Source organism: Centroberyx gerrardi, chromosome 14 (genome assembly GCF_048128805.1).
Source record: "Centroberyx gerrardi isolate f3 chromosome 14, fCenGer3.hap1.cur.20231027, whole genome shotgun sequence".
Lineage (NCBI taxonomy): Eukaryota > Metazoa > Chordata > Actinopteri > Beryciformes > Berycidae > Centroberyx > Centroberyx gerrardi.
Genome location: NC_136010.1, coordinates 26,643,666 through 26,660,399, shown reverse-complemented (window position 1 = coordinate 26,660,399; position 16,734 = coordinate 26,643,666). Strand labels below are relative to the sequence as shown.

Sequence of the window (16,734 nt, the reverse complement as noted above, 5' to 3'; positions counted from 1 at the left end):
CCTCTGCCTCGCACCTGGAGTTGTTTTAACTCCGCGGGCTCCGGCTATAAAACGGGAACAACAACACGCAGCTCCCTCTTTACTTTACACAACCGTGATGCCGCTCGTTTCCCCCCCTCGGAGGCTGGAACTCATTCCAGATGTGGGCATTTCGACCCGAATCGAGAGCTAAAAACATCTTCAAAATGTTTCGGTCAAACTCGGTTATGTCATTTGCTTGTTGCTCGCCACTGAGTTCATTCAGATGTTTTTCTGTGTGAGTGTGTGTGTGTGTGTGTGTGTGTGTGTCTGTCCTCTGGGTAGCGCTCCGCAGAGCCCCACCCTCCACCACCCACTAAGATATAGTTATGGGTCGTTGGTGTGGTGGGCTGGTGTATAATAGAGCCAAATGATCGGGGTGCGGCCTCCTTGCCCACTCTGTCATTAAGGCCGCGCTGCGCGAAACACCACTACCTCACTGGAATGTAATGCAGATGTAGGCTGCTGTGTGTGTGTGTGTGTGTGTGTGTGTGTGTGTGTGTGTGTGTGTATTGCATGTTGCACACACACACATAGAGAGAGAGCGGCTGGTGAGATCATTCACTCAGTGTATAAAGCGCTGTACACATGGTAGCGGTATAAGAACACAATAGACGTGGATGAATCATCCCACTTGTGAAATTCAAAGGCTTTGGGACGTTAAGGAAAGTGCTACTGTGTTTCGGGGGGGTGGGGTGGGGTGGGAGTGTGGGAGGGGGTCTTTTTTTTTCTTTTTTGGAGTCCTGACTATGCAGAGAGAAGCAGACATGAAAGCCGGAGGTGGTGACAGACCACAACAGAGCTCAGCAGTCAGAGGTCATCGGCTCAGTACAGCCTGTGAGGAACATTATGTGAAAACGAGGACAGGAGAGACTGGCTTGTACAGAGAGAGAGAGAGAGGGAGGGAAAGAGGGAAGAAGACAGAAAGAGAAGGCTGTGTGGAGAAATCACTGTTCCAAACTCGGATACATTGTGTCTGTCGCTGAGCTTTGGCGCCCAAGCGTGCGTGTGTGTGTGTGTGTGAGAGAGAGAGAGGGGTGTGTAAGCCAGATCTGCTACCAGAAGCAGGATAATCGTCACGGTGGTGCTCACACTTTTGGCACGAAGTGTGTGAGGCTAAATTTGGAAAGCACCTCTTGAGAGTCACGCTTGTGTGTGTGTGTGTGTGTGTGTGTGTGTGTGTGAGAGAGAGAGAATTAGAGAGCAAATGAAGAGAAAAGCAAAGGGGGGGATGAGGTAGAAGAAGAGGGAAAGAGTGGATTAGAATACGCTCATGTCGATATGAGTGTGTCGCGGTGTGTTTGTTTGCATGCTGTTGCTTGCGTGCCTGTGTGTGTGTGTGTGTGTGTGTGTGTGTGTGTGTGTGTGTGTGTGTGTGTGTGTGTGTGTGTGTGTGTGTGTGTGAATGAAAGCCAGGAGGGAGAATCCAAGCCAAACTACCGGCTGCTTGTTATATAAGGTCCGTCCCTGTACTTGTGGCAGCTCTGCCCCCCCCCCCACCTCCCCCCTTTTCCCTCAGTCGAGAACCACAAAACAACCCGGCAGGTGATATCTTACCCCTACCCCCCCACACCCCCATTATCCCCCATTTTGTCACCCAGCCAAGCAGGGCAGCCGCTCGTAGGACATTCGTCACGGTAATTTCGGCTTGTGAATCACAGAGTATCGCTCGGGGGGGGGGGAACAGAGAACGCGCTCACTTCAATGTTTAATTTGAGCTACATAAATCTTCCACGTGCGCACGGTAATCGTGTCGAATCACGGAGACGCGTGACCGAAAAATACCCGACTAAGCCATTTCACACAAACTGTCTTGACAGTAATAGAATGCATTGACAACTGAGGGAGAAAGAAAACATATCTATAAAATTTTACAGTTTATAGTTTACAGTGTGCTCCGTTTCAGCGTTTACTGTATTGCTTCATGTACGCATTTATTATCAGTTGAATGTTTTGGAATGTTAACGCAGCCACATATTACGGTATTTTACTGGAATGCTTCGCAGTGAATGTCGGCGGTTGTTGTTGTTTGTGAGAACCGTTTAATTAGCTTGGGTCTCGCATAAATCAGCGGAGGCAGTTACAATCAGAGGGATTATTTGACAGTATAATTACAAGACACAGCCTCCGAATTCTCTCCCTGCGGTTTCGCAAGGGAATGAACCCTTTGCTTGATATTGGACTTTAACTGTTCTGTGTGTGTGTATTTTCCAGTGAATGCAACAGCAACAGAGATTCGGTCCTGTCCTACACCAGTGTGCGAAGCAACAGCTCTTACCTGGGGAGCGACGAGATGGGGTCAGGTAAGGAAGGAAGGTCCTGGAGGGAAATTTGGTTGAACTGCCCCTTTAGTGCAACTTAAAGGACATCTATCTGTCAAAACTTAAGTAGTCCACCGCGCTCAAGGAGAAGACAAGCCAACTATGATATATGCCATTACTTTATTAGGCAGACCCTGGAGTGTTCAACCTGTTGTGTGCAGAGTAATTTGGATTGAGACGGACATCTATCTATGGGGTTTTCATATTGTAAACATTGGATTGTAAGTTAGGAAGACATTCTCATCCGGAGTACCTGCTATAACTACTATAACTGAAAATGTCAAGTGAAGTTTGAGCAAAATTTTCAAAAGTAAGGAAAAAATAAAATCGGAATTAGGTGTTTTTCCCTCAGCTGGGTTGAAGTGAATAGAGGGGGATTCCTGAGTGGCAGAAAAAAAGACATCCACAAGGAAAAAATGAAGAATTGATTAGTATTGTGCAAGCTAATTGTCAGCTAATGTTGGACATATTTCATACTGTCTGAAGAGCAAAACATAAATGTGCTTGGCAATATTGTAGTACACCAACTTATGTTCATCAGCCACAGCTGGGCCTTATACATGGGCGAAGCAGTATGTACGAGGTGGACAGATATTTTGCAGACTTTTTAACTGTTGTACAATGAGATTGAACTTGTCTGGCTGATCACGCCAAGCTTATTTGACAAATATGTTTCCATCATAATTCATCCCATAATTTCTTTGTCAGCCTCAAGTGAGTGTAAAGCATTTCTTGCACTGAAATGTAATCAAAGTTTGCTGTTTCGATGCATCATAAAAATACCGCAAACAGTAGAATAAATGAAAGTTTGTCCTGTCGTTAACTGTTTCTTGTTCTGTGGTTCTGCCTGCTAGGAGACGAGTTGCCGTGTGACATGAGGATTCCCTCGGACAAGCAGGACAAGCTGCACGGCTGCCTGGAGCACCTCTTCAACCAGGTAACCATCTGCAGCCACTGCAGCCGCTTCCACTGCCCGCTGACACAAGGAGCTTTCTGGGATCAGTTTGGTGTCAAAGCTGAACTTTCTGGTTGTAGGAAGCATCACTCTCATGTCATGTGTTTTGGAATGTGAACACACACATACACATACACACCAGTATTAGCCCCCCCAAGCCATTTGGCTTAGATGATTGCGATAGTAATCAGTCAACATCTGGGCTGAGTTACCTTGTGGCGCGCTCTCTCCTCTGGTGAGCATCCCGCTTTTCTCTCTCAGCTTTCACTTGACCTCTTTTCTGTTTCTCTCTCTCACACACACACACGCACACACACACACACACACACACGCAGACTTGCACTGATACACTGCCTCAGTCGCTCAAGTTCAAGGCGTCCGTCCAGCTTTTCATCTCCTCTTACTGGCATTTGATGTCCTTTGACCCCCTGAGGGTTCGCAACCACTTTGGCTCCCGCAGCTCTTTCCACATGTAAACAGCAGCCCAGGGGGCCTTCAGACTCCAGGCTTGTTGTTGTCGACATTGACAGACTTAAGTCAGAAGCCACTCGGGAGTGGTGTATGTGTGTGTGAGCGTGTGTGTGTGTGTGTGTGTTTGAATGGTACAGAAAGAAAGAAGTAGCTGCGAGAGAGAGGTGCGCAGAGTTTGATGGAGGGAGTGAAGTACAGACATAGACTGATTGTTACCTGACAGCCTTTCTCTGTGTTTCTGTGTGTGTGTGTGTGTGTGTGTGTGTGTGTGTGCACAGGTTGACGCCATCAACAGCCTACTCAAAGGACCTGTCATGACCAAGGCCTGTGAGGAGACTAAGCACTTTCATCCTGACCACAGCCAGCCAGGTACATGTTTGTGTTTCTCTGTGTGTGTGTGTGTGTGTGTGTGTGTGTGTGTGTGTGTGTGTGTGTGTGTGTGTGTGTGTGTGTGCTGCTTGCTTACATTTGTGAGGTGAAAGGGTGTGTCGACAGGCTTCCATTTATGCAACCATTACACACCATATACACACAAGCGCTCTTACACACTCTTATGCAAACAGAGTTTCGCCATACAGAAGACTGGACGGTTCGCTATCGCTACATCATCCACAAGAACATCCAGGAGGACCCTTGGAACCTGCCGAGCTCCATCAAAACCCTGGTGGAGAGCCTGCAGAGATTCGTGGACGGTTAGTGGACCCCACACACACACACGCACACACACGCACACACACACACATATTCCCTGCCATGTGATCATATACAGTTACGTCATTACATCTTTGTTTTTCTTCTTCTTCTACAGATGGAAAGAACCAGCTTCTCCTGGCTCTGCTCAAGTGCACAGGTAGAGATTTTTTTACAACTGAAGCTCATTCATATTCAGAGCGAGGTGGGGCGGATGGTCAGGCCCTATATAGACCAGTTCAAGTTTCCATGCTGTTACCAGGAGAGTTGTCAAGCCAGACTGAGTCATCAATCAGCATACCTCCGTCTCAGGCAGCAGGAAAGCCTTCGTACCTGAAGCATTTTAAATGGCTTCAGCCGTGTATCGCTGTTTGCAAATGAGATCGTCCATCATGCTGAAACAGTACAGCCAGTCTCACCTCAGGAGATCGTTAAAAAGTCTGAACAAAGTCTTAAATTATTTAAATTTAAGGCCTAAATAGTGTTAAAATATCTTAAAAACAGTTTTTAGCAGCCTTAATTTTTCACCATGTAAAAGCAGATATATTTTTTTTAATTAAGTTCCATTTTGATATCTGAAATTAGATATAGATAGATCTATTATATATTAGACATTCACTGATATCTAGTCAAGGCAGAGCAAATGGCATGAATTTCACCAAAAGATGTGAATGTAACCGGCAGTAGTGTCAGTTTTATTTACTTTTATCTTATTTTCTTCACAATAAATGTGATCCACATGCACATCCACTTTTAGATTAATACAGAACTGGGTTAAAACAATGTGCCAAATGTCATCTGCTTTGATAAACCGTTGGGCATCATGGCCCTAAACATTTAATTTCCCGATGTCCTTTTTCTTTGCTTTCATCATCAAATTGTTTTTTACATTTAATTCAATTCCATGTAACATCAAAAGGTCCTAAAAAGTCTTAAGTTTCACTTTCAGAAACCTGCAGATACGATCGTGGTATCCAGGTCTTTGGGGAATAGGGTTGAGGCCGGTCGTATGTGTTTGTACAGGGAGGAGGGAGCAGGGAGGTGTGGAAGCGGTACGATGCTCCAGCCACTTTGAAGTGTGCAGTGTGGCATATGGTGCTGGCTAATGGGAGATATCCTCCTGGGGGATCCAGGCTAATGGAACACATTGGAGCAGCTCCAGGCCATGTCTGATTAGAAAGGCTGCAGTGGCAGGTTGGGAGGTTAGGTTAGGATGCAGGTAACATTTCAAAAAGAGACTTAGCTGATTCATGGTGAGATTGTACATGCGTGACAATGCAAGGAGGAAGGGAGAGGGAAGATACAGCAAATTGCAAGAAATTATGAGAAATTCATCTTTAAGCTTGTTTGTTTTGTCTGTATCTCTGTCACACTCTCTGCTACCTGTCTGTTTTTTTTTTAACATGTTTTATCGTTCTCCTTTCACTCATTCTCCCCTCCTCTCCCTCCATCCTCCCACCTCACCCCCCCCCCCCGACCCCAGACACGTCCCTGCAGCTGCGGCGGGACGTGATCTTCTGCCAGGCGGCGACGGGCGCCCTGTGCACGCTGGCCGAGCAGCTGCTGGCGGCACTGCGGGCGCGCTTCAACAATGCCGGCGAGTACCAGGAGGACAGCAAGGAGACCAGCCGCAAGTGGCTGGAGCAGGTGTCCGTCATCGGCGTGCTGCTGCACTTCCAGGCCACACTGGCGCCACACCTGGTGAGGGACAGCAGGGGTTACAGTGGTTTGGTTGATAGGTCATTTAGGTATATATGGGATATATGGGAAGATGTTATTGGAGAGTGAACTCAGATTTACTTTTACTGAGCAGAAGTAATCACACATATACAGTAGGATATCGTTCCTCATTTTCATGAATATATAAAAACGATTACAAAATAGTGGGTATTTATATACAGTATATTCATGGATAAAGACATAGGCTGAGCAGAAAAAGCAAAGCTAAAAGCTAAATTTAATAATAATCACATTCAATTTCAAGCCATTGCATTCAGTTTCAAATTGTGCCTTAGAAATTGGATTTTTGAATTAAAAATCAAATTTTTTTTTTTTTAATTCAGCATGACAAATCCAAATTCACACAATACAAATACAATCTCTGCCGCCACTACTCTCCATGCTGTTCTGGGTTTTGACGGCTCATCTAGCCACACAGCTGTCTTCAAAAACTACCCCACGCTCTCTTCTTGGACCGATTTCTGAAGCTTTCCCTCTCTTCTCCCTCTCCTCTCATCTGGCAGAAGGAGGAGCGGACCATGCTGGAGGACACCAAGGCGGCCCTGTTGGACCTGGACAAAGTCACTGTGTTCTTCAGGCCGCTGGAGGACGAGTGTCTAGTCGCAAGTAAGAGACTCCGTCAACCGTGACTGACTGGCCCATTCAAAGCGGACGGCCCGTAATGAGCAGCTGTGCGGCTCGACCAGTGCTGAATAAAGTTCCATTATGTGCGCGCGCGGCGGCTATTGACGGAGAATTTGCCATTTTTGCCGTCGCAGATTCCATTTTCTGCTCACTGGAGAGCCGATGAATAGGAGGCTAAAACACTATAAAGGCTTCATAAATCATGTCGAACAAGGGCAAAGCATGCAGTCTCTTAACGTCCTCGTTGTCCTTGTGTTACAGATAAGACGCTCCCCTTTCTGAGACTTTTGCTCTGTTTTCACACTCACACACATACGCATACGACTAAATACACCCACGCATTCATATATTTAATATGTAAAATACTGGCATCAACATATATATGTGCTGCGGTAGAGAAATATCCTGTTGGAGCATTAAGGCGGGAACAATGCGTTTATTTGGGAGTCAGCATTTGAACGCAGCGGAGTCTCAGCAGAGGGTGCAACCAAATTGCGAGCGTCACTGGCATGACGGTGTTATTTAAAGCGAAAGACACCTGGGTATTTTCCGCCTTAATTACCTCACTATCTGCTCCTGGCTACCTGAGTTCAGATACAAAAGCAGGCGCCTGCATCCCGAATCGGTTCTCTTTTCAGCAGCCTCAATGTGGCCAGCAGAGATTGCCGCTTCAAGGAAACGCACCGCACGCACTTCCCATTATCTGAGGCGAAGCCGCGGATGGGGCAGGGATTTTGGTATTCTAGGTTAGACGGTGCACACACACGCACACACACACACACTCACACATTCATACTGTACAAGCATGTAACACAGGCATGCGTACATATACATATGCATAACCCCATTTTTGTGCCGAAAAGCCAATTTTTTTGACTAAAGGTGCGTACCTCAGCAGCTCGGCTGCAGCAGTCGGACCGGCCGGAGCTGCTGCAGCGCAGACAGAGCGTCGCTCTACACTACACTTGACAGTATTGATTTGCTAAAAGCGGCTTCAGTGAGCTCGGAGCTATAGGTTAGGCAGAGCCATGTAAGCACTATACTGTCCAAGGCCTCCGAGGTCGGCCTGAAGCGTCACAGCCAATTCCACAGCATTACGGCTTGATGGGGCTCTATAGGAAAGAGCGCCGGCCCTAAAGGTCGCTCAGTAAAGGTCAGCTCTTCCATTTCCTAGTCGGTGCGCCGCAGTCGGAAACTATTAGTTAAAGGGAAATTCAGCGCAAGTCAACTTGTTATGAGTTATTGCTGGTCGTTTGTTGTTTGTGGAATTATTAAAGGTCGCTGTTGTGCATCGCAGCAATTTTCAAGGAGGCTAGGAAGTTTGGTGCTTGTGCAAGCTGCCTACAGTTGGCATGGTGTACCGCATATACACAAAAATACAGAATATTCTAAAAAAATGTATGTCTTAAGCTTGTTCTCTTGGTAAATTTCAGTTTTTAACCCCAATTGTTAAATTCCAAAATGCTATATATCCAGTTTGGGTTAAAAAAAAAATGTTGCCTCATTTCTCAACAAGACATTTAGTAAATTAAATTTTGAAATTAAATGAATTAAAAATTCAATAAAACACCAGAATGAGATATTCTTTGTTGCTGATCACACTGTCAGCGTTGGTATCACATTTCCCAAATGGTACATACCTCATTTTGGAATGAAACTATTCTCCAGATAAATCTTAACTATTAATGTTGAATTTTCTTTTTTTGTGGAATGAATGATTCACAGTTCACTCTGTAGCTGGTTGTAATAAATGTTCAATTCAAGTTAACCAACTTCATAGCTCTTATAATTCCCAGCAAACCTTTTCTTTTATAGCTCAGGCTACCAGGGACCAAAGCTGTGACAGTAAAGTCATGTTAACTTCTCTGTGCGTGTGTGTGTGTGTGTGTGTGTGTGTGTGTGTGTTCCAGACACGCCGGTGTGTTACCAGGTGGAGGGCAGCCGACAGGCCCTGAGGGTCACCCTGTACCTGGACAGCTGTCACTTCAGCGAGCTGCCCAGCCGGCTGCAGAATGGAGGCAGCCTCAAACTGCACACTGTCCTCTTCACCAGGGGTGAGCGGCTGGGCGACCTGGGACAGAGGGAAACTGGGGAGAAATTAGCCCAGTGTGTAGCTCAGTGGGTAGAGCATGACACAAACTGTGGCTGGGTTAGGGGTTTGGGGTTTAAAGAGACTCTGTTCCCACTGTGGATGCCATTTTGGATAAAAAATACAACCCTGTTATTATTAGAAATAAAAGGCACGTTTATTTGAATTAATTTGAATGCACATAGCTGCATATCACATTATTACTGTTAGGTCCAAGAGTCAAATGCATGGTCAGATTAGGTGTATTCTCACTTGAGCATAGTGGACATGTTGAATAGGGAATACGCAGCATTTTATCATTTAAAAGCGCTAGTATTGTTTAAAAATGCCAGTATCATTCTCAGTCTCTTTACACACATCTACATTTCCTGTCAGGTTTTAACTGCTTTAATTAAATTATATTGAAGCCCTTTAGAGGCCATTTCAAAGTCTCCACCTTCACGTTCTCCTCCCCCGCTACGCTTCTTGATTCCCCATCAGTGCTCCGCTGGGCCAGTATGAATGGATAGCATCATGCATCATTCCTGTCTGCCAGCTAGCCATTCATTTTCCATAGACAAGTGCCAATTGGTACAGGAACCACATAAGAGAGCTCATATTGTTCTCATGTACTTCAAAGCAGAGCAAAGCGCTGCAACACACTGCTTCAGATATCTAGAGAAACATCGCCACCTAGAGGAAAATAGTGCAGGCTGCAGTTTGGGGGAGAATTACGCACTTGGTGATATTGCAGATGCAGAAGTGTGTGTGTTTGTGCAGATGTGTGTGTGCATGCGGGCATCCCAGCTCAAGAAATCCCAGGTGTATGGTGTGAGATTGTGGCCACTGCTCACCAGAATATGTGTGTGTTCTTCTATTTCTACACTTATGAGGACCAAATGTGTCCTCACAAGGATGGAAAGATGAGGAAAATCCTGCAAAGTGAGGACATTTTTGGCCGGTCCTCACTTTTGCAAGGGGTTAGTTTGGGGTTAGGACTTGGGTTTAGGGTTAAGACTAGAATTAGGTTTAGGGAATGTGGGTTAGGGGATGAATCTAGTACTCACAAGTTCCCTAATACAAACGTGCCTGCGCCTGCCAAGCTAAACGCCCCCCCTCTGTCTGTCCCAGCGCTGGAGCGTCCGGAGGGAGTGAGCCAGCAGGAACACACAGCCATGGAGGAGTTCCAGCAGCGCACCAACGCCGTCTCCCTGGAGAGGGTCAAGGCCTACTACCGCAGACTCAGGTACGCCGCGCTGCACTGCATCACGGCCCTCCACTGGCTTTACTCACTAGCACTCTCTGGATATAGTTCACCTTAAAGGGAGAGTTCACACACACTCACACACCCCACCCTCCCCGGTTGTTGCATAAGCAAGCAGAAACCACGCTTGGATCGCCGCGTCGCTTTTGTCTTTCAACTACTTTCAAAGTCAGGTATTTTTCAATGGAGGTGAACGCTCGCTGTAGTAGGATTTACCCAGGCCTGTCCCTAAAAAAAATAAATAAAAAAAATTTAAAAAATCACATGATAGAATAGGATTCATAGGATTTTGCCAGCTAAATGAATAGTCCATTTAGTCATGTAAAATGCAAAATGATGAATGATAAGTATATACTCCCAAACAAAGTTAAAGAACTTACTATAATTTATTGTACTTTTTGTGCATGTGGAAGGTGGAAAACTATAGTACATGTTTTTGCAGAATCTATTTATGCAAAACAGATCAAATTTACCATGAACAATACCCAGTTAATTTTTGATAGTGAAAAATATATAATTAACCTGATCATCATTCTTTATAAATAAATATCATATTCGAAAACATTCAAAATTGTTCAAAGAACACCTCTCATACAATGTGTTTACAGTAACAGACCATGTATGGAAACAACTGTGAAACAAACAACAACAAATTCCTTCGGCATTTAAAATTTATATACTTCAGATTTATATATATGTATGTGTTTTATTTATTTTATTTTCTCCCTTATTTCCTATGATTGCTACTGTGCTAATGAGTGTGGTTGTTATTTCAGACGTACATTTAAATATCCTGGAAATAACTCATGCAACACGAATAAATAAGGAAAATAATTACTCAGTGGACAAACATAAAACTTGTAGTCTGACAGGTAAGTCTGTTGATCAACTAAAAGGCTATATGTAGCAGAATCCCCCTCTATATAGTGCAGCGCTCTACTAGATGACTCAGCTTCCACACAAAGTGAGTCAGAGAGGCCACATCTACAGATTATCAAGTCAGACAAGAGTTCTAAAAACTGGACTAGAGACGTGTTTTTTTGTCCCAACAGGGCTTTCTATTTGGAGAAGTCCAATCTGCCTACAGACTCCAACACCACAGCTATGAAGATTGACCAGGTAAATACACACATATTCTGATTTCTGTCATTTCAGAGTATTTCCCGTTTACTGCTTTTGCTGTGGTTATAGATTCTGTACAGTTCAGTGTGTATGGTCTTTTATCATTTTGTGACTGAATATAAATGCAAGCACAGATACTGGGCCTTGAAGTTAGAGACCTTCAACCAAGCATTTCCAAAGTAAGATGAACTGGTGTCCTGGTATCCCACTGGATTATTACTATTCCCCGGTAGCTCGTCAAGATTCCCTTATTAACCCAAACTAACTTCAACACTTCCATGTCAATGAATTCACTTCAACATTAAAAACTGATTCCATTTGAGTTTGAGCAATGAATAGCCTATTCATAGAATAGAGTGAATATTTTAGTGCCCCAAACTGACCCTAGTTGAAATAGACTCCAGTGATTATAGCTCGATATCTAGAGCCTTATTCTCAAGTTTTCATTGTCTGCCTCTCAAAAAGAAACCACAAAGGGTTACTCTTAAATCTCCTTGTGTTATCCTTGATGATTTCCCACCTGCCTGTGATTATACACTGAAAGAAATATCCATCTTAACAAGTGAGTTAGTCTAGTATGGAGTATTCAAATGTTGTTTTCCTTAAAACGAGTGAAAACAATCTGCCAATGGGGTAAGATGATCTCACTTGTGTCTAATACAAATCATAAATCAATCTTTAATCAAGTAACATTATTTTGTAGGGATGGGACGATATACTGAAATTCAATGTATCGCGATACAAATCTGTGACAATACGTATCATGGGGCAGAAAAGTGAATTGCGATTGTCAAAACAGGTTGAACTGCATTGGAAACAAGTGAAGTTTTTTTTCACTTGTTTTAAGGAAATAGAGATGTTAACACTCACTAGTAGACTGTAATGAGTTGTTAGGATGGACAATTTTGCAATATCGTATTTCCTCTGCACCAATCCATTTGACCGCCGACACCCCTCCCCACCCCTCCACCTTCTCCTCCTCGCAGCTGCTGCGGCCCCTCAACACCCTGGACGACCTGTGCCGCCTGATGCAGTCCTACGTCAACGTGCGGCCCAGCGCCCAGGGCCACCCGTCGGGCGTCAGCGTGCTGTGCGTGTCCTCGGAGCTGTGCAACCGCCTGGGGGCCTGCCACATCAGCATGTGCGGCACCGGCATGCAGAGGTCAGTCCTAAACCGCTCATGTCGCATCGCCGGGACTGTCGGCTCAAATAAAGATTTACAACAGCGCCGAGTTCTGTCGGCCCGACATGCGCCGCTGAACCTCAAAGGCACAGTCTTGCCTCGCTTAATTTCCTCCTGCACCTTCAAGACTCTATGTGTTTCTTTTGGTTGACCTTTGACCTTTGTGTTCTTTCCAGATGCACCCTAAGTGTGACACTGGAGCAGGCTATGATCCTGGCCAGGAACCACGGCCTCATGCCCCGCTGCATCATGCAGACCATGGACATTATGCGCAAACAGGTACACCTTAGAGCAGTGGTTCTCAAAATGGGGTCCGGGGGCCACCAGGGGTCCTTCAGGGGGTTATAGGGGGTCCCACAGCAAAATGAGGAATAGTTTGATTTCACTATTTTGATTCACTAGAAATGATCCCAATGAGAGAATGAATGCAATTCTGATCATAGGTTTCACTCTCATCACTATTATCTTCCCATTTACAGAGTACAGAAACAGTTATACAGTTCTATACTAAATTGACAACAAACATATCAAATGGGGGTCTTATGTGTGTCTATTGAGGATCTGTGACATGAAAATGTACCAAACCTCCTGCCTTAGTATGTGTAAACATTCTAGGTTTTTGGCTGCTTTACCATTCTGGGTGCTAGAACTAACTGGAATGTTTTCATTTTGAAGCTTTTAACCAACCAGTTGCATGTTCTCTCCTCTACCAGGGGACAAGAGTTGAGCTCTCTGCTAAAAACCTCAAGGTGATGGACCAGATGCCCCCCACCGCCCCAAGGTACTGTATAAAACCACTTCCAGGCGCCTCTGTCTGCCAGCACATTGCACCGTTTGTGACCTTAGACAAGATGGAATCTGTCATTTAAAGTTTTTTCTGTTTCAACAGGCTCTTCAAGCTGTGTTTGCCGCCCTCAGACGGAGAACTCTAAGAGGAGTGTCACTTCGGTTTCATTCTAGAACTCTTTCCGTTTTTACTATTCATCAACATGAGCCTCATCGATGAGAGGGTGAGCGTGGCAGAGGAAGATGGGATGAGAGATGACAAGTGAGGAAGAGTGGAAGAGGCTCACCGCTTTCCCTCCAAGAGACGTTGACGACGGCAAGACCCTTGCCCCCCCTGCCCATTGCCTCCAACTACACAGGGATCATTCCAACATGGCGGCACTACAGTCGCAGAGGTTAACTCTTCTAGCTCTACAAGACTGTACAGCCGACTGATGTCCTGTCACTTACCTGGGACTGATGCAGCCTAAACACCATAAAACTAGTCATGTGCGGTCGTACTGGGAAGCCACCCAGATAGAAGTGTTACCGTTCTGGCTGTCTGTCTGGACAAAGCTGACATGAATGACTTGACAAGTCATCAAGGAACTGGTTCAAAGTAAAGAAGAGATCCACAGTGATTATGCTCACAGCAGAGCTATTATTAACTGGATTAACCAAACTACCTGTAGCCGACTCTTGTCCGAAATGCAAATGTTGCCCATTTTGCCTTGGACTGCAACTCCAGAGAGCTGTCTCTTTCTCTGTTCAGGCCGGCGTCCCGCAGGGTGCGATGTTTGGACCCCAAGTGAAGTCGAACACCTGAAAACCCAGGCGTTCGTGTCCGATGGCTGGCTGAACGATCACATCAATAGTCGGAGAAAGTGAAAGGATAGAGGGATGGAAGTAGGGATCGAGGGATAGATGAAAAGACGGATGGTAAAGGGGCTGCTCTTGCTTCGGCCCCGTTGCATGTGGTTAATGTGCAATTACTGTAGGTTTAGTGTGAGTACTGTATTACTGCACTATATGAAGGATAGTTATTTATTGTATCCGGAAGGAGCATTTTTATTCCTCACTTATATCAGGTATTAAAGAATTTAAAAGCATTCCAGCCTACATATTGAACAGTATTTAAAGGACCAATGGCATGCCATTTTTTTAGACTCGACTGCTTATGTGTTTCGTTTTATTTATGTCTATGGAATTTGATCATGTCAGGAAGTGTTAAGCTTCAGGGAGTGCAGACGAGAGGAGACGAATAGAAGCTAACTAATCAGAATCAGGGGAAAGGAAGCTATAGCTAACTATACAGAGCTGTTTATGTTTGCCAATAGGCAGCCAAGTCAGCAGGTTGGGATATTGAATCATTAAGTTATTAATATATTCGTTAATAGGCGAAGGATCGCCCTCTGTTAACTCAGACATTGTGTTGATTTTAAATTGGCTCTTAAACTGTCTTGAGACCATAGTATTTACTGTAGGTAGGCCTATTGGAAAAAAAGCACAACGATTCGTCCAATCAAGTTGCAGTGTTAGCTCAAAGTACTGTAAGCAGTTTGTGGATGATGTGAACAAAGGGATCATTTGAGGACTGAGACACGTTGAGTAACGTTATTTTACTGAAATTTTTATTTTCTTGTACAAACAAACCGTAGCGATGTCTGCCAGAGAGAAAAAAAAAATAGGATATGGTCTATGTGTCACGGCAGCACAGTAATGCTATAATTTAAATTGGATTATTTTTATGGAGATAATATAGTGTGTAAAACATTTTGATCCTTTTTGTATTCATGATTGTACATTTTGAAGGGAAGCGGTTTCTCTTGGCCAAGTGTAACCTCACTGACGATGTTGTTGATGTTCTCGACTGTTAAAGCGGCTCGACTTAAGTGTCAGCGTGCATTGGATCTGTGTTGACACGCTGCGCTCTTTAGACAGATCACTCAGCCCTCTTTATTTATTTAAACGCTCCTGTCGGCTCCCAAATGAGCATGTTGAAATTGCCTCCACACCTCCCCCAGCACTAGCATGGCCGCTGTGAATTTAAGTCCCACAGTAGGCATGTAGTAACGATCAACTGATATTTACATTTTTTACCAGTTCTCATATTAGCTCTCACCTCAGAATGCAGCATTACTTTCCCTTATCTTGGTCTTAAGTGCTTTATTACAATTTTAAGTTTAATTTGGCTAACGACTGCAGTATGTTAATGGTGTACCTGGAAAAGCAAACGTGTCACTGATTACTCATTTATTTACTTTATTCTAATGTTTCATTATTGTATATACTTTATTTGCAATGTTACGTTGCCTGAAAATAACTGTACAAAGGATTTTTTTGAATCTTTCTAAAATTATCATTGTAAATGGAACCTTAACAAGCTAGTAAATAAAATGTTCACAGTATGATCATGTGTTTGACTATATGCATATTTTACAGTGCTAGAAAGGAAACAGAGGACATGACATTGGAATGCCAAAACGCTTACTCAGACATTTGTAGTGGTTTGCCTCTGCTGAAGACTCTTTGTAAGCAGCAACTAACCTTCATGTACTATGTGTTGGTCTGGTATTTAGTCATTTTCTTGTTTCAGATTGTGCCCTGTATGTTTATCCTGCCTTCAGTCTCCATTACTGCCATGTCACACTAAGGGATTCAAAAGGAAAGGAGTGCACATTGAAAACTGTTTTATCTCTTAGCCTCTGCACATTACAGCAAGCAGCCTCTGACTAACCGGTGGTGGACGTGAACAAGTGCAGCTTTCAGCCTCGCAGAATGGGACTTACAGCTGAAGTGGTTTATTTTTTCAGTCCACTCATCACTTTGTTTGTTTGTTTGTTTGTTTGTTGCGTCATAGTGCCCAAGATCTTTAATCACCCGATGCTTTCCACTCTGACTTGATGCTTATTGTGCCAAATTGAATTAAATCAAAATATACTGATCCTCGTTAATTGAAATGGGGCCATTCACTGAGTATGAGTTTGCTGAAAATGGATCTCCATTGGTTTTCATAAGCCAGTCAAGTGTTTAGGCAGCCCATTCCATTTATTTCATTAACCTCTTATTGACGTTGAGAGATATTTCCAGGTTTTAGGAAGCATACCTATACGTCCTATACCAAGCAGGACCATGTTAAGGAAGGCAAATGTAAAATACATTAGGCTGACATAGTTTTTGGTGTCCATTATCCTAACTGAAGGAAGCTCCATGTATGAATATTGCATGAACATGCATCATAAAATGAAAGCCTTCTAGTTTGCTCTCTTGGGAGTGGAGGGAGTATGGAGGGGTATCTTGGGATGGATTTTTGGAGACAAAAGTTAATATTCTCAGAACACAGTAATAATACTCTCCCATCAATCAGCAACTTTAAGTAATTGGGATGTTTGATTCCCCCTGCTGACCAACCAGCCAAGCCATATGCCAGAAATTAGAATGACTGCATCTTCTATTGAACTTGGCATTATTAGTCAAGATGTCTGGGCCATTCTAAATAAATGCAGCTATAAT

At 44.1% G+C, this 16,734-nt stretch overlaps 1 protein-coding gene across 1 annotated transcript in view; it reads left to right on the top strand.

The window, feature by feature from the left end:
- The window catches only part of prex1 (phosphatidylinositol-3,4,5-trisphosphate-dependent Rac exchange factor 1), a 92,562-nt gene extending 76,464 nt beyond the window's left edge, over positions 1-16,098 (top strand). The window contains exons 27-40 of the mRNA XM_071911153.2: positions 2,233-2,321; positions 3,194-3,276; positions 4,044-4,134; positions 4,329-4,457; positions 4,574-4,615; positions 5,939-6,156; positions 6,699-6,801; positions 8,730-8,873; positions 10,019-10,133; positions 11,204-11,270; positions 12,260-12,435; positions 12,633-12,735; positions 13,170-13,237; positions 13,346-16,098. Coding sequence (XP_071767254.2) covers positions 2,233-2,321; positions 3,194-3,276; positions 4,044-4,134; positions 4,329-4,457; positions 4,574-4,615; positions 5,939-6,156; positions 6,699-6,801; positions 8,730-8,873; positions 10,019-10,133; positions 11,204-11,270; positions 12,260-12,435; positions 12,633-12,735; positions 13,170-13,237; positions 13,346-13,388 — 1,471 coding nt within the window. The 3' untranslated portion in view covers positions 13,389-16,098. The remainder of the gene's footprint in view (positions 1-2,232; positions 2,322-3,193; positions 3,277-4,043; positions 4,135-4,328; positions 4,458-4,573; positions 4,616-5,938; positions 6,157-6,698; positions 6,802-8,729; positions 8,874-10,018; positions 10,134-11,203; positions 11,271-12,259; positions 12,436-12,632; positions 12,736-13,169; positions 13,238-13,345) is intronic.
- The last annotated feature ends 636 nt before the right edge of the window (positions 16,099-16,734 follow it).